This window comes from Calonectris borealis, chromosome 21, assembly GCF_964195595.1.
Source record: "Calonectris borealis chromosome 21, bCalBor7.hap1.2, whole genome shotgun sequence".
In the NCBI taxonomy this organism is placed as follows: Eukaryota; Metazoa; Chordata; class Aves; order Procellariiformes; family Procellariidae; genus Calonectris; species Calonectris borealis.
Genome location: NC_134332.1, coordinates 5335233 through 5353373, shown reverse-complemented (window position 1 = coordinate 5353373; position 18141 = coordinate 5335233). Strand labels below are relative to the sequence as shown.

The following is an 18141-nucleotide window of genomic DNA, read 5'->3' as shown; positions in this document are numbered from 1 at the left end:
GAACTTCTTATTAAAAAGGCATCTGCAATTAATTTGACTGATGTGTCAGCACTGCAGCGGGGTGTGTTATTTCCAGATAGTCTGGCCACTACAAGGTAGAGGATGCACAGAGCTTGTACTTAAAACATATAAAAAAATGACATCTCAGGGGGCTAAGCTCATTTTTACTATTTATTTTCTAGGGAAAAGTCAAATGTTCAGGGTTTATGCATACTCAGAATAAGATGGATTTGTTTTTGTTTTTTTCTTTTCTCAGTTTATCTCAGCCAGTTACACTTCTTGGGTCTGTCATAATGGACTTGAAACATCGCTGTGAGGACTACTTCAAAAATTCCCTTCAAAACCTTTTTCTAGGGAAGATAGCTTTTTTTTTTTGGCTAAGTACCTTCTTTGCAAGCAGCATCATATTTGCATGGAAACCTAGAACATCTTGTTAATAAAAAAGTCCCAACTCTTCCTAAAGATGAGCATTTTACAATTGGTTTGATGAAAAAATGAAAATTATCTTTGAGAATAAATCTGAATGGTTGTGCTCTCTAGTGAGCCAGGAATTTTTTTCTTCCACTTGGACAAGAAACAGTTCTTTTTCACATTATTTCTCCTCTCTCTTTGCCAGTTACAGAAATAGAAGGACAAGGCACTAAGTAAAGTAAAAGTAAAGAGGCAGGGGAAGGGCGGGGAGGAAACGAGCACTTTCAGTCCTGAAAGTAGTTTCAGTTAGGCAGTGGACAAAATTTCAGGTTAGCTGTTGTTTTTAACCCTTTTCGCACAACTATAAAGAAGGGGGATGCCTCAGGCAAAAGGAGCCACAGAAGTGGCAGTGAAAGGGATTATCTGTACTGAAACCATCCGTCTTGGTTTTTTCCCTCCTAATCTGTCTATCTGTCTTGGTCTCTTTCTCTCTTTCCTCTTTGCAGCATATAATTTACAGTAAACACACAGGAAGCTGAATGATTTCTTCTGAGGAAAGTACCTGACAAAGAGGTGAACGAGTAAAATCATCAGGCCCTTTGACTTCATCGCTACCCGTGTATCCTCAATGGTCTCAGGCAGAGATGCTATCTTGCAACGAGATGCCTTTGAAGTGGTTTTGCCAGTGCATGGCAGGCAAGGGGTACACGAGGTTTGAGTTTTTCCCTGTGGCAATCCAAGCACAGGGAGTCCTGAATTTGTGAATAACAGCAGCTATTAGTTACGTTGCATGTTGTACACCAAAAAAACTCTTAACCATTAACCCACCGTGACTAGTGGTCGTTCCGCACACAGTGCATGGGCTTTGGAGGCTCCTCTCCGTATCGGGAGACTGAAAAGCGTGAGGCTGCCAGGCTGGGAGCAGCGATGGGGGTACTGGGCAGGGGGAGGCAATTAGCAAACTCCTGTCTGTATGGCATAGCTGCTATTTTGAATTGGTCCCCTCTGCTCCTCTCCACAGTCTTCTGAGAAGCCAAGTTGGGGAAGCAAAACATCAGCACTAAGGAATGTGACTCAGGCCTCCTACATTGCAAAACCCCTTTGAAAAGCTCAACCCAAACTTTTGCAATTTCAGAGGTCCTGAAGAGGGACTTTTACCCTAAAAAACCCCTTATCCTCAATGTCACCTAAAAGAGCACAAGTGAGTAACTCTTCAGATATCATCTCACTGAGACCATGAGTTCCCCACACTTTAAAAGTGACTAAAACTGAAGTGGGTTTTTCAGTGTGCATGTGTCTAAATGTAGGAGTAGAAGGGATGAAAGACAGACAGAGATTGTATACTTGGGTAGAACATCAGCTTCTTTGTTTAACTATAATGCAATAACTTCCTCTATCTTTCTTTTCCAACTCCTACTACCTTCAGAAAACCTTCCTTTAAATTACAGAGGTGTTGAAATGCTTGCATGTGGTTATATTTTCCTGCTCCATCCTCCACTCGGGATGTCATTTCCACTGCAAAATGAAATAGGACTGATTCATTTTGCTGAAGGAACATGATTGATACAAGCCCGGATGGAGACTCATTCTCAAGCCTGTGGAAATTCCTCACCAAGGTTGCTAGTCAAGTGAAAACCTCTTCGCCGTACAATCATCAGGGTTGTGTTGCTGCTCCTAAACTTCTTGGGCTGGAGCCAGGAACAGCTTGTGAGCAGCTGAGAATGACCCAGAAAGCCAGAGCTGTTCTTGGATCGTTTTTTTATTCTTTTTTTCTGAGAACTGCCTTTCCCTCTCACCTAAACCAGCTGCTTCTTCACCACAGAGAGGTCATGTTATTCTCTAGATTGAAGGTCTGATTAAGATATGTTTTTTTACAGTGAGGCTGTCAGCCTTCCAAGAACAAAGTTCATATGTGCAGCTTTTGCTGATATTTGCTTGCAGTCTCTTGGTGACAAACCACACCTTGTTTATCAAGACAAACATAGGTAGTACCCACACAAAGCTGCTATGGCACTACAGGCTGAGATTTCTTTACCTGGTGAGGCTGCTGGGGAAATACCCAAGAAAAAGGCATATGAACGAAGACTAGAGTCAAGAGGGTTTCTGAGCAGGCTTCTTTCAAAGAAAATGATAAGGCAATCCTCAACAGGGGATATCCCCACCTGGAGCTCTGAAGCTGCTGAAGGGTTCATGTCTTCTTTTTTTTAAATTTTATATAGGCTTTTTCCCCCACTTCCCATAAAATACATTTTATCATTTTGCCTGATCATTTTGTCAAGATCCTATATCTGTAACATTATATGAATGTGTCTCATATCTGCTCATTACTTCCAGCCTGCCTGTAGCTCCTGATGGAGTGCAGAGAACCAGCAGCAACCAGCCAAGTGCCATCTCAGCAATCCCAGCTCTATTCCAGAGGCCTGTGTCATCTTGTCCGCATCCCTGGAAGGCATGAAGTGGTAAGGTATCTATGAGGCTGATGCCACCACCTTACCATTTTCTAGGTGGAGGATCAAGCTGCTGCTTATTGATGACAGCTAAATATTTCTGTTCAGCTTTCCTTTCTAATAATCAAGGTCTGACAGAGTAAGTTCATTAGGTTAAGCACAAAGAATGTTTAAAAGCACAAGAAGGAGAAGGAGAAGGAGAAGAAGAAGAGAAAAAGAAAAAGAAGAAAAATAGAGAAAAAAGTACTGTTCCTGCAGAGTTTAACAGCCCTCAGAGTTAATGTGGCAGCTGCGAGAAGGTTTTTCAAAGTTGCAGCTTTGGATTCAGGTAGTGAGGACTGAGACCAAATGGGTAGAGGGAGCAGCCACTGGATCACTCTATACTCAATTCCTAGTTTTACTCGTTAAACCCCAGTTATGCCCGACCCCTCTTAAAGCAAAGCAAGTCAAACTTCTAATTTTGAATGAAGTGACACCCTTGTACAGGGAAGATGGGAAATAGAAGGTGTCTTCTTTTACAGACCCCTGCAATAGTTATTGGGCTACTTATTCACTAATGCAGGCTCAGGCAAGATGCCCTGGTTTTGTGGTTACATTTAGCCCAGCAATAGGTGAGATCAATTCCCTTGATCATTGAACAAAATGGAATAGCAGCAGGAGAAGAGGCAAGGGAGCTGCACCCAGAAATGGTGCAGCAAAGGAGGGTGCTCTCCTGGGGTCAAACTGAGCTGGCATCAAGGTCTTACTCTGTTTCAGGCAGACGGAGGAATTTAAAATATCTATCATCTCCCACATCACACTGGAGTGCTCTAGCCACTCAGTCATTGTGGCTGCACACTCATGCCTGGATTCAGAAAAAAAACATCATTTAGTAGTCCAAGTCCCACAGAAAGCCAGAGGATTTAATAAGCTAAAAGCTGCCATCAACTTAAGCCTCAGTCCCCAAAAATTACCTATCCAGTTGTCTTTTGCCCAACTGGCTTGAGGCGCTCACCTCATCCAAACTTAAGAAAGAAATCCAAGTCTGAAATCTTGCTAGGACTGCAGTATGAATAAGGGTCTCTGCAGGGCTGGGCATGCACATTGACTGAAGGAGGGAGGATAGGTGCAGCGGCACTGGAAAAGATGCTTTGCCATCTACATGTCTCAAAAATACCCGTTATGGATACAGTCCTAACCCCATAAATCCCACTCACTTGCCGAAATATCTCCTTCAGTGCCTTTGAGACCTTGGGTCTTGCTGCCTAGGTATTTTTGAAGCTCTTCCTCTCCTGCCCCCTTGAGGGTCCTAAACCATTTCGTCACGTGAAATATTAACATCAGCACTAAGGTACCTTATGTTTTTTTTAAGCTGACAAACCAACCAGACAGCAATTTGGTGCACCCTTGGCAGGTTTATCCTCAAAACTGAGGATGTTTTTAAGCTACTGTCACAAGTTACAATCAGGAGAGAGGGGAGAGAAAAGCCAGAAAGCAAATATCCCTTACAATAGCCTGTGGTGGAGATGTTTGGTACTGAATCAAGCTCGTGTCAGCTCTGAAGGGTGTTTTGGCATGTGTTACTTCAAGAATTTGCCAGTTTCTCTCTTGCAGTAGTAATTGTGAAAAATAGCAAGCAGGGCATCTGTCAGTGAGTAATTACAGGAAATATCATCTTTCTTCTGTGCAGTGTGTTCGCGTCATTTCTGGAGTGAAGTACACATCTGAACCCATCTCTAGCAGCCCTGTTTGGATCTGCCAAGCTAAATGACATCACAGCCAGATACAGTCAACTCTGTGATGTTACTAGAAATGAGGAAATAATTTCATAAATGTCAATTCTTCCTCTGAATGCCTGCAAACAGACTGCAAGAGCTTTCAAGTCCGCAGTTATACAGATTTAGTGCCATTTCCTAATAACTTGAAGCATCTCGACAGTGGAGAATATTTCTTCATTACTGGATTTACTTTCTTTTATACTGCCAATCATTTGCTCTAACAAACACCAAAAAAGGGCTATTAATTACAGAGAATTAATTTAATATAGTGCTGCAGCTCAGACCCTGCCAGTGCTCTGGAAGGTCAAAGGAGACTTGTGTTCCCTGTGCAAAACAAGTATAACTTCAATTGGGGGGTGGGGTGGGGGAGAAATAAATAAATTCACAGTATGTGAAATAATATTCATGAAGGAAGTAAATAGAACTTCCTCTTTGACATGTGCTTTTGCTGTGACGTAGCTCCTGCAAGCCAAAAATAAACTTTTTCTCACAGATGTCCTTGCAAACTTCCTGCTGTGTGGCCATAGGGCAATGCTTTACTACACGCAGTTAGTTTTCCTAACAAAGACCACTGCTGCAGAGACACCAACAACAGCTGGGAAGCTCAGAGTGCTGGAGGTGACCATACAAGACAAGAGTGAAGAATGGCAGTGTCTGGAACGATGTCGGATACCTGCAGGATTTCCAAGTGCTGCCAAGCAGAGCAGGCACAGACCAAGACAGACGGGCTCCGTGTGCCATCTGCCGGTAGCCAGGCTTAAAACGGACAAGGAGAGTGAGCAGGGCTGCCAAGAGGTGCTGGAATAGAAACTGTATGAACAGAAGACCTCCAACGTTTTACTAATTCTGTTAGGAACTTCTCCCACTTCCCCAACCAGGCATTGCCTGTTCCCAGCCGGTAAATCCTCTGCACCATCCCCATGCATTCTCTTAGTCTGTGGTCCTAATAGCTGCTCACTGTGTGAGATGGTTCCTCACACATTATTATGTGTGCATAATAATGTAGTTATTTATGCATTATAAATACCTACAGAAATTGGACATTTCTGAAATGTAGTTGATGAGACTGACTATTAATAAAGCACAGAACACAGGCTTTGATGCTCCTGTCTGCAGCACATTCTATGTCTCCATACAGCATTTCCTGATGTCCCAGGGCTCTCTCACAGCAAAGCTGGTCCCAGTGGCCCCAGCATGGGGGATCCCCACCAGGCTCTCCCCTCTGGGGCAATGCCAAAGTTTCAGTCAAGACTGTGAACAAAGTGGCCCTGGGACATAACCATCCCCAAGTGATAACGCTCAGCTAAAGCTCAGAAATGCAATAATTAAAGGATTGCAATTAAAAATAATAACAATATTAAAAGAAAAAAAAAATATATAAATTAGGAAGAAGGGACCTAAGGGTGAAGGGAAGCGATCCCTCTCTCCTTCCTTTCCTCCCTCCTGATTTTGAAGTTTTTTAGTGATATTTCCCATGCACACACATTTTTTACACCCTGTGTCAAATCAACATCTGACCTTACCTAATAGCTAGCACTTCACAGTAAGTCTTATTCGCAGAGCTGATCATATTTGCTCTGACTGAAAGCATCTTCTTTCCCAGACACCTTCCAGTGATCGTCAAGGAGGAGGCAGAAACATTTGCTCTGTTTGAAAAGTGCAACCTTGAATTAGGGCAGAGAGACTGGATTAAAACAAAAGATCTTTTATTGTCTTCAACTGAAGAGTATCATACAGAGGAACTACACATAGGTTTCATTCATATAAAAAAAGAGAGCCCTTTATTTACACAAGTGTTCAAAGTTGCCAATGGTACCTAACAACAGCTCTGTATTTTCTTTGTATTCTTTTGTTAGTTATTCCCACGTAGATGGAGCAAGCATTGGTCAGTAACACTTAGGAAAACATGTAAGAAACTTTTGGGCAGGAAAAAAAAAAGAAATATGTTCTAAAAGAAACCAAATCCTTACGGGCGTTTCACTCGAACAAACCCAGCAGAATACTTACAACCAACCACTGACAAAAGGAACAGTTTTCAGTAGGGGCTCAGCAGCCTAATAATTCTCGGCCTTTCTTTTACTTTCCCATCTAAGTAAATATACCCTGGACATGCACAAACTCAACATGTACGAAAAAAGGTAGAAATTTATTTAAACGTAGTTGTGCTTTTATTTATAAAAAAAATTTACAATCAGACATTGTCCTGCTGTGTTTCCAAAAGCATGGTTCTCTTAAAAATGACAAAAACTTAGCTTATTATTATTATCATTATTATTATTACTTTGCATTATATTAATAATATTAATCTTATGCTTAAGTTTAAAAACATACTGCTTTCCCCTTTCCATCCCCTCCTTCTCTGTGGTACTTGATATATATAAAAAAAGGCTTTCCAATGACCAAAGAATTTCAATTATAACTAATAATAATAATAATGATAATTAATCGTACACATTTCTGTGTGTAAAATATGGCTGGTTCTAAAACAAACTACCAATGTACAAAACCGTTCTCCCTCCCTTACCCTGGGCCACCCAAGAGATAGTCAGACTGTGGAAGAACTTTATCCCAGAGGCTTTCTGAGAAAATAAAAATTAATAAAACAACATACAACCCTTGAGATCGTTGTCTTTGGTGTGGAGGACATTACTGATGGGCAGCCGGAGCTGCGCTGCTGAAAACGCTGGGACACTTAAGGCTTGTTGTTTGGACTGCTGTGAAGCCTCTGTTGGGCCAAGGGACACCGATGCTTTGGTACGACTACCAGCTCCTCACACCCCACCACCCCAGTGATGCCAGAGGATCCCCCCACACCCCCACTCTCTATCCCTCCCCCCCATCACCCTGCTCGTAGCCCCTTCACCACCTCTGGGGCTTTATGCTCGCTTTCGTCTTCCTTCCAGATTTCGGAAGCTGGAGGGTCTCAGCTTCATCTCTGCAAACTGGATGGAATATTCGTGGCCCTTCCAGTGGAACCAGTTAACACCCTGCAAAGACAAAGATGAAGTGTGGGAGGTCACACATACACTTCTTTTCTTGTTGTCAGCCTTTAGTGCTCCCGTTTCAGCTTGCAGGCTGTTTTCTAACCCAGGAACAGAGGCACGACAAAGTAGAGGGGCTTTGGGAAGCACAGGGCTCTGGCCGCTAGCATGCACAACCTATACAAGCAAACCCAGAGCTGTCACTCTTTGCCTGGCTTTCATGGCAGGAAGAACATTTTGTTTCACATGTTGAAAACTACAATGTTCCCTGCACACTTGGGATATGCCCTTGGAAAATGGTACAAAAACATCAATATTTCACCAGCTGACATTAAATTCTTGTTCTGTGAGCAACTGCCCATATCTTTCCCTACGATCCTTTGGTCTGGAGAGTGGGCTTGGTTAGTGATCTGATGTCTGGCTAGCTGAACCACCAGACAGATCCATAATTGCAATTCCCCTTCTTCTAATGCATTATGGAAGCCTTCAAACACCAAACTCACCTGACTGTGGCTGTTGTCACCATATCTGCCCATCAGATTGACTCGGTGACAATTCTTGTACCAGAATGCACCCTTGTATGACAAAGCACAGTTGGTGATGGCAGAATCGTTGTCCTTATCAAAGGTGGAGAAGGACCTTCCATTATGGTACATCATGGAGTCACCTGGATGGGGGAGACAAAAGAAAGAGCAAAGTCAGTGGTTTGCCTAGTTTAGATTACATGGAAGTGACCGTTCTGCAGAAAATGTTTGTACTGTGCCACGCACCATCTGCAAAGCCTGGCTCTGTACTTAAGTTTTTAAAAATTGACTTGTTTTACTACAGATGGAAGTATACAATATTCAAAGTATTTTTCCAGGTGGTCTGTAATCCCCAACTTATTAAATGGTTTTTCATGCAGCTCAATTTCTGCACTTCTTGCTGAGAGGTGGATTTTGGCCTTGTACAGGAGGCAGTGTGGACAAACCAAGTCCAAAGGGACCTCCACAAGGAGTGAGTCAAGACCAAAGGAGTCTTCACACTTAGCTGGTCCATGCAGTAAAGCCACCCACCTTCATTAGCTAGAAACACGGGCACAGAGATGTCTGCCTACTGTTGACTTCCCACTCCCAGGGTCTGGGTGCCCATTTACAGATGGGTGCAATAGTGTATGCCTGAAGCAGAGCTCACATTCATGCCTCAGGATCTGTGTTGCTCCATCCATTCATCTTAGACCTGAATGCTTAGGAAGAGGAAGTAGTAGGATTGAATCCTACTAGCTATAGCAGCTACTACTGCTCTGCATCAGTGTGTTTGCCTTCAATAGACATTAATTCTACTACTGCTGCATATCCTTTGTCTGTATCCCTAACAGCTGTGCATAAAGTTCATGTGATGGTCATAGGGCAGAGTCCATACACACACATCTCTGTGGCCTGTTTTATGCACTTGCAGCATGAAAAATATCTCTTTTTAGGACATCCTGTGGAGCTGGATTTATCTCTTAATCCTCTGAAGCCCTGAAGAGGACTCAATAAGGGCTGCAGGGTTTGCCCCAGTACGATTACAAAAGGCAGATGATTTGTTCAGCAAAATTACAAACCATGTTATAGCAGGGCTCTGCTGCATATTTCACTGACAAGAGATGAGGCTGTGCCAAGCTATTATTAGCTGTATAAATGACTGTCAAGCATGGGCCAAATGAGATATGTGGCTGTTCAATATACTTGTTTATATTCTGTCATAAGCACGCCATAAAATGTGGCACCTAGATGACTGGAGGATTTAAAACGGAAACATAAAATATATTGGCATGTTCATATTTTCAAACACCTGACATACAAAAGACACCTGCTGTGATGATGATCTGCAGCATTCACACACTGTTACCTTGAGCCAACTGGGAGGAAATTGCAAATCAGAAGAAAAAAAATTATTTCATCTCACCTGCTGTGCCACTGTACCCATCCACTCTTAGCCGGTATCTGCTCTTCGCGTCTCCAACGCTGAACCTGTCGTAGACAGCATAAGCTGTCTCACCTTTGTCCCGCAGATCCACGCGCAGCTCGTACTGGCCCTGAGAAGTGATTTTGTGGAGGTTCTCCAGACCTGTGGAAATAAATGAACAGTCCATTTGTCTCCCCATGTTTATTTGTCTACCATCATGTCATCCCATAAAGGAGGTCATACTGGCCTGTATAGATACACCAGGGCATAAACACTGGTGAGGGAAGTGGGCTATTTCAGCTGCAGGGTGATGTTATCACAAAACCAAATAGATAAAACCAGGCTGATTGAGAGACCTCTTCCCTTCAAATCACAGTAACAGGTAGTCCTTTGGGAAAAGTAATCAAAATTATGCTGTGTGATCATCACTGTCTTTCATTTACAATCAAATAAAATGTAGTGCAATCTTTGAAAATTTGCTTTTTATTTCTATTTTCTCCACTTTGCTTTCGTTGCTGGGGATGTCCCGGGAGTACAGGAAGAAGGAGATTTGCAGTTGCTTCTCAGGTTACCTCCTGACTTCTTACAGAGCACCAGCGAGCATGGGTTTGGTACGTTCAGTGACCCAAGAAGCATGACATCCATGAACTGTACCTGGAGGGATTGGCTTGGACCTGGCAATTTCAATCTCCCTCGCAGCATGCTGTCCCTAGCCTCCTTTGCGCGATTATGTTCCCATTTACAAATACTCTTGCCAACTAAATGGAGGCTTCAAAGTGACTCCTAATCTTTTGGACTTTGTGTTTTCTTTAAAAGAAAAAAACAAACAAATTCTTGCCACTTACCTATCCAGAATTCATCTTTAGGATCTCCAAAACCAGCCACATAAGTCTTCCAGTTCTTGTAGAAATCTTCCTTTCCATTTTGACGCCTCAGGAACACCTGCAAACACCACATGCAAGAAGTGTTATCAACAGACTGCCTTTGACAGAAAGGGCACTAGCACTGCGGCTTTCACAAATGCAGAGGTTGGCATTGCTGTTCCCCTGCCCTTACCACCCAAAGCAGCAATCTCACTGCAGTTACCGAATTGTACCAAGTCTGTTGAATGCTCCTTGCTTTTTTTAGGTCTCTAGTTTATCTACGGTGTTCCCAGGCTCCCCTGAGCGACGTGGCCTTATAGTTCCTGCTCTCTGCTTTTTTAACAGCCCCTTGCAGTTCTGTATTTCTCAGCCAAGACTTTCTACATCCTCTAGTCTCCTAGCCATGCATTCCTCCAGCTCCTTCTTTCTTTCTGTGCCCTGGGTCCCTCTGACATGTTCAGATTTGAAGATATCAGTACAGAGAGGTGCCATTGTTATTGCCATTCATTTGTTGTCTGGGTGGGATGTGTCCCTTGTATAATGGCCTGGGAAGCCTGGACAGCCACTACGCCATGCGGCTGCTGAATAAACGCCTTCTCTGGCCTGTGCTTTAACCTCCTTCACTATCTCTCATTCAAATAGAGTCAGTCTGCCCTCCTCTCACCTAATTAGCTATTTAGAAGGTATATATCTGATCTAAGATGGTCATTTCAGCAACACACAGCCAGTGGAGAGAGATCAGTGCTTTTCCTAGGTGCTGAAACTACAGATGTGACCCATCCTTTGGAGACACTTCTCTCTCCTCCAACTACAGAAAGAGCTGGTAACCTTTTTCTAGACACCTAGGTGTCCTACCTGAGATAAAATTACCCAAATTTATAGACAAGTCAGGCCTACTCTGATAATAGAGCACTACAAGGGATGCCATATATGATCAGGGACGGGATCTGCTACCCCTGCTCTTAGCACAGGCAGATGTGCGTGAGGGTGGCGCGGGCCCTCTCCCTCTTACTCACAATCCATCCGCCTCCGTCCTCGCCCATGTCGCAGAAGACTTGCAGAGGCTGAGCTTTGTCCCCATTCAGGTAAACTGTGTAGAGCCCAGAGGTGGTTTCTCCATTCAGGAGAGCCTGGGAGCAGTCTTTAGGGTAAGGATAGAGAAGACCAGCTGCACACACAAAAAAAGAGAAAGCAGTCCTTAAGGAATCAGCAATTACAAGGAACTTGTTGAATACAGGTGGCTCATGAAAATCTGTTGTGGATCGATGGCACAGCCAGGTACAAAGCCCAGGAACGGGCTTGTAATTGCTATCTTACATAACAAAGATTCACAGTAAACAGCAGATAATGTGAATTTTTCTCTTGAATATGCTTTTGCACATCTGTCTACACTTTTGGAAGTGCTGTGAATGCCAGATAACTACTCCCTGCTATGATGGGAGTGCATCCTCCAGCTAAATATTTAAATGGCATAAGCTGTGTTTACAGCAACTTTTGGGTAAAACCAAATCTACCAATCTCTGATTATGTGTCAGAAAAAGGAGGGGGAAATACGAAGACAGGACTACAACCAAAATAAATAAATTGGGAATATTTTGCTAGCAAGTACAACATTAAATATGTTATGAAACCAGGCTCTTAAAAAGCAAAGCAAACAATAACAGTTGAAACTACAGGGAAATGTCGTTAAGCATTTCTTTCTGACCAGCTAATAGCATCGTTTGCAGTCAGAACAATTTCTAACCCCAAAAAACATTTTCTTTTTTTCTTTTTAAGTTCACTTAGGCCATTAACTTTTTCAGCCAATTAAATGATATTCAGGTGTGTCCATAGGAGAGTTTTTAACCGTGGCTACTCACAGAGTGGGTGTTGCTCCCTTTCCAGTGTGTTGCACATCCCTGCCTGTGCCTCAGCTACAGAGAATTTGCACCAGCTTTGGCATTTGGAGACAAGCAACTGTCTGCAGGGAGCTACTTCAGTATTTCCCTCTCACTAAATAGCACACAAATGTATGTTTAGAGTTAAGGCCAGGCTTAAGCATCTGCCTGAACGAGGCTGACATTGCGTTCATATTGGCGAAGGCACCCCCATTCAGTCCCTGCTTATGGTCAATTTGCCAAATGTCACTCAAATACACCCAGATTTAATTCTTCTCCTATTTCTGGCTATGGATTGTCGCCTGTTGGTGGAGTTCACGCTGCTCCACACAAGGAGTGAGCAGACTTGGGGCTATGTGACTTTTATTAGCACTTCTGTGAGTCCTTGGACTGAAGTTGGCACAAGCGGCAGAAGGAAGAATGGAAATGGCTGAAGGTCCTGCTGGGTCTGAAAGGCTGGAAATCGTGAAAAGTGAGACAAATGACAGGCAAGGTTTCACAGTTAATACTGAACAACTTTTTGTTTTTAATGTCAGCTGTGAAGTGACCTTCAGAGAACCCAATCTATTCTTGTATTCAGCTCACTGGAGAGCTGTCTTGTTAGAGCTGGAACAGACATACTGTCTGTTTGGCTTTGCGAAAACCGATCTCAGAACGAGGACAAAAAAACTTGCCCAGAAATTCATCTCCTCGGACCACTGAACTGATTTGTGTGTGTGTGTGTGTCTGTGTGGTTTTCTTCATTTCAACTTAAAATGCTGATTTGTTTTAACAGCTTGCTATGCATCACATACAGAGGTAAATCAGGCTGTCAGTTTGGATTTTAAAGAGTAATGTTCTTTTCGATATTTTACATGGGAAAGGCAGGATGTTTCATCAGAGAGAGGACTATGGAGGTGATGTGGATGGATATAAAGAAAAGAATTTCATCCTGCCAGTCCGGGGGAAACAGATAACACTACAGCTCAGGGGCAACAGGGACTTTTGCACCGACACTACAAGCAAATGAAGTGCATACTGACAATTGGATTAAAAATCTTCTATGAGGTCTGTGTCTGCTTATTGCAGAGCTCAGTGGTGTCTTGAGAGCAGTAACTTATATGTTATTTCAGCTGTGCATGCGTTCTAAGGTCCTTACTTGTGGTGAAAATAGTCTGGATCGTTTTGCTCTTCAGGGATCTGTTCAGCGCCTGGAGTTTCACCGTGTACTGGGTAGATGGGCTCAGCTCTGTCAGGCTGTAGGAAGTTGTCTCGGGGTTTAGGATGACTTCCTACAGGCAGGAGAAATAATACAGGGAAATCTCGGTGAGACAATCATAATAACCAGAACTGTTACATATTTTATTTTGTCACATTATTTTTTGTGGTAATTATTTACAGAATTTTTAAACATCTAAATTATTTAATAAAAAACTTCTATTCCTCTAAGGTTTTTATTAAGTTAACTTTCTTTAGAAGTCCAAGAAAAGTTGTCCGGAAATGAATGTTTACCATCATAATGTATAAGCCGTGTGGTTTAAAAGCAAGTCAGCATAAATGTTTACATTTATGAACGTACACATTGTATAGATGTTTACATTTATGAACGCCTTGAACGTACACATTGTATAGATGTCTCTGTGAAGCTCATAAAAAACTGAGAAGAATCATCCTTTAGGACAAGGAAATATCATACTCCAGTCTTCAAAAGGCTGTTTTTTTTGTAACTTTAAAAGACTGAATATTCAGTATGCTTAGGGAATTTGCCTTCTTGAAAATCAGAACCCTTTCTGATGTACCAGGCTGGGCATCCAAAATTATCTGCCATTTTTGCTGGGATTCACCTCATTCATATTTAAGCATCTAGTGTAATCTAATTATGTAGGAACATAATAAGATTATTGGAGAGCAAGAGGCACTTTCAAAGGCAACTCATCCTGCTTTAGACACCTCACTTGCACAGGGATAGATTCTCCTGAGTTTAGAAAGTAGAATCCCATTCTTTGGGGTGTGCAAGTTTATTCCATGATACAGGTTTGGAATGAGGGAAAATGGTTGCTTGTGCTTTTATCCACATTGTGAAGAGATGACTGTCAAAATTAAGGCTGCAATTGAGTTTCTGTTTCAGGATATAATATTGGAAAGCACTTAAGCAGGTTTTAAACGCATTTGTGTTCAAGCACTGAACCAGATACTCAGTATTTTACCATATTTAACTTAAGACACATGATTATGTTCCATTGCTGGACACTTCAGAGCATCTCTACTGCCCAGTTTTGAGGCACAGCCCTTCTGGTTTGGTTACAAGTGCTATACCTTGACTCTGCCATCAATGGACTCATAGATCAGGAGATAACCAGTGACAGGAGCACGTGGAGGCCTCCAAGTTATCACAGCTGTTTCTGACTGAACCTCAGTGGCACTTAAATCTCTTGGAGCATCCAGTCCTGAAGGAAACAACAGATCAATTACAATCAAATCTATATGGAGTTTAGTATGCAGGCTACCTTATGGGCGTTATATTAAAACTGGCCAGGAAAGCAAAATTTTTCTCCCCAGAAATTTGAAATTAAAAAATATTTCAACCTAAATTTTGTGATTAGAAAATAATTTTCCCATTGGAAGTTTTAAAATAGAGGTATTTACTTTATCTAAGTTAAAATATTGGCTTGTCTCAGGCACTTTAGTTTATAAGCAGTTGCACTGAAATGTCTTTTGAAACAAAATTGTGCCTTTCGTTATTTCATACAAGATGACAGATCAGTATTTACATATTCCCAGGAAGAAAAACTTTGGATGCCTCTTTTGAATACAAAAACTTTTCATACTTGGTCTGGCTACAGCTTGCTTTCTCCACTGTAATTATAACACTGAATTTGTATGGCTCAGCTCTTGGCTCTCTAGTTATCGCCCTGGGACAAGTCAAGTAACAATCGGGAAAAGGAGAAACGTTCATGATTTCATTGATGTTCATGGAAAGCCGTAAGTATGACACCAACCGGATACCTTCAGCATTGGTACTCCAACATCAGCCCCCAAAGAAAAGCTCCTGCTCCTGCTTTGTGTGAGAATCTGTAGAATTGGTGACAGAAAACCACCTTCTGGATCAGTCACACTAGCCTTCCACCAGAGAAAATTTAGTGCAAATACTATCAAAATTTAGGTTTCTAGTAAAAAAAGCATAATGTGCTGGCTGACTTTATGGTATTAGAGAAATGTAAGCCAGGTGGGACTAGAAGAGATGGCAGCTCTCCCTGCAGTGAGGTGGGACATAGTACCTGTAGTAAACTGGGTGGAGAGGGTCTCACTCTTCTGCATGTCCTTCAGCGCACGGACACTCAGCGTATACTCAGTTGCAGGTCGAAGGCCCTTCAGGTCATACTCCACAGTGTTTCCTGATACCATCTGAGTAATTTCTGGTTCTAAGAAGAAAACACAGAAGAGAACAGGTCCTGGCATTATTCAGACATGTCATGATGTACTCAACTCCATGCTCCACTCAGTGATTTTTTTTTTTTTTTTTTTTTTTTACTAGCTGGGAGCAAGTGCAAAATAGTAAAAGCCCAGAGCCCATCTCTCTGCTTACACCTATGCTGAATCTGAATTAACGATCAGAGTCCTTTATCTAAAAGTATTAGCACTCTCTAGTGTTCATATGAATTATAACACCATCTGTTCTTTTCAAGAATATCAGTTATCTCTGTTCATGTCTGAATTGGGAATGCTTAAGTAAAATGATAATTTTTCAAATGCTTCCAGTGAGGCATCTCCTTCAAATAACAGCCCCCTGCCATCCTCCTGGAATCATATTGCTGCACCCATTTCTCAGCATCTCTCGAGAGCTGTAACGCTGTCAGCTCCCTGACCCATCACTAACTCTTCTTACCATCCTCAGAAGCATAGGAGACAACGTAATTATCCACAGCAGCAATTGCTGGCTGCCAGGTTGCCAGAGCCTCAGAGTCTGTGATGTTCACCACTACTAGGCCTGACGGGCTGTCCAGAGCTGAAAGATAGAGAATAACAGATTGAAGGAGTTTGACAAACATTCTCGGCTCCGTGCAATGCTCTGATATAAATATATGATATAAAATGCGCAAACACTGCTGCTTGGTGCAGCTTTTATGGTCGCCTTTGGAATAGTGGAGCTCTGCAGAAAAGACGTCAGTGCCTATAAAGAGACATCAAATGCCTCCACTTGAAAGGGAGGTCAATGCGTGAAAAGATTAAACTCTGGGAACAGACATAACTAACTATGTTCTCAGATCAGTCTTGATATCATTCATCTTAACAGCTTTGTCAGAGCTGACATATTTCTCTCAACACCCTCAAATCTGGACTGGTTTTGGAGCAAACTCAGGAGACAGAGCTGGGAAAAATAACTACTGTGATGGCAACTGATAGCCACTGTGACCTTTCACCAGCTTGCCCTGCATGTTTAAAAATAAACCTATCAAATAGGCAGCCAAACCACCCAAAATCCCCACACGTCCTGCCTTGCTTCCTCATGGGACTCTATGTTGCAGATAGTTTTATGCTCTCCCCGAATTGGGATAGATATCTGCCTCCAGTACCTCTGGAATGGGCTATAAATTTCATGTTATTATCCAATACTCATCATCTTGTTCCTTGCCTCAGTTCTCTGAATACTTGTTAGCCCCCCAAAAAAGAATGAATGAATGAGACTGCAGGGTGGGGTCAGCAGGAGCAGAGTGGACCCTCATTTCCTGCAGGGATATTTAAAGCTGTATTGAAGAAAAACCAGGAGAGAGAATGTTTTTATGCTTAGAACACAGTCTGGAAACTGGGAGATGTGGACTTTGAGTCCACAACAGAAACTGGTCTGAACTGCTCAGCTGAGCTGGCCCTTTGCTCTCTCATCTGCAAAATGGCATTAATTAAACTTCTGTTTTTTTTCTGATGTATTAGGACTGTAAATACATTAATTGTATCTGTCTCACTGCAAGTTGGTTCAGCACTAAATAAATGGAAGCCTGACCAAACTAACAAGTTCTATACTCATCTGAAATACAAAGACACAAAGAAAGAGTGTGCAAAAAACTTCCTACAGTTTGTGCAGACAGCAAAAATGGGATGTCAGTGGGTCTTCAGCTCCAGTTCCTGAGTCTCTCCTAGAGCACGGACAATGCATTTGAGAACCTGCTATTTCCTCTTTATATATTACCTGTTTTCAGAGTGCCAGAGACGGGTTCACTTTCTTCAAAGCCTTTCACAGAGATGATACTAACATTGTAGTCTACACCTGGGACTAACTTCACCAACTTGGTCCTTGTCTTGCTTCCATCTACTGTAACAACATTTGGAGTACCTAGGATGAAGCCAAATGCCAAGGGATTAGTGACATGATACTCCAGTAAATGCTTGAAGGATGTGTTTCAAATTAAAGACATTATGACCAACATGGACGTACTTGTACAGGAGGAGGTGAATTTTCCCCAGTTAGTTACAATCAACGATGTCAAAGGGCAGCCTCAGGAAAAAACATTGCTGCCATGACACCTAAATCTAAGACATTGGTTTGTATTCATTCCTAGTGGTATGCCAACAGTAAGAAAAAAATAACGTTTCTGTTCAGAAAAATACAATTTTACAAATAAGATGTAAGGTGAAAACACAGCACTCTCTACATGGAAGTTCATACACCTGCGAGGACAGGACTTGCAGTTTAGATCTGCTTTGTTTCTGGTAAGGGCTGGAAGTTTCTCCTTCACCCATCTCATTTCAAATAAAGATACAGTACATATTATTTTAGGAGGTGCTGCATGTGTGGGTGAAGACTTAGGACACATATTTGTTTCAAATTCTGGGTTTATTCCAGGAAAGCACTTAGACAAGTGCCTAACTTCATGGTTGTGGATTGCTCCTTTTCTTCTGTG

The 18141-nt window shown here is 42.2% G+C and overlaps 1 protein-coding gene across 1 annotated transcript in view; it reads right to left on the bottom strand.

Annotated features, from left to right (window-relative positions):
- Positions 1 to 6304: 6304 nt before the first annotated feature.
- The window catches only part of TNC (tenascin C), a 74048-nt gene continuing 62211 nt past the window's right edge, over positions 6305 to 18141 (bottom strand). The window contains exons 18-27 of the mRNA XM_075170431.1: positions 17430 to 17573; positions 16131 to 16250; positions 15523 to 15666; positions 14561 to 14691; positions 13404 to 13536; positions 11405 to 11556; positions 10371 to 10467; positions 9526 to 9687; positions 8100 to 8263; positions 6305 to 7602 (exon numbers count right to left, since the gene is read on the bottom strand). Coding sequence (XP_075026532.1) covers positions 7492 to 7602; positions 8100 to 8263; positions 9526 to 9687; positions 10371 to 10467; positions 11405 to 11556; positions 13404 to 13536; positions 14561 to 14691; positions 15523 to 15666; positions 16131 to 16250; positions 17430 to 17573 — 1358 coding nt within the window. The 3' untranslated portion in view covers positions 6305 to 7491. The remainder of the gene's footprint in view (positions 7603 to 8099; positions 8264 to 9525; positions 9688 to 10370; positions 10468 to 11404; positions 11557 to 13403; positions 13537 to 14560; positions 14692 to 15522; positions 15667 to 16130; positions 16251 to 17429; positions 17574 to 18141) is intronic.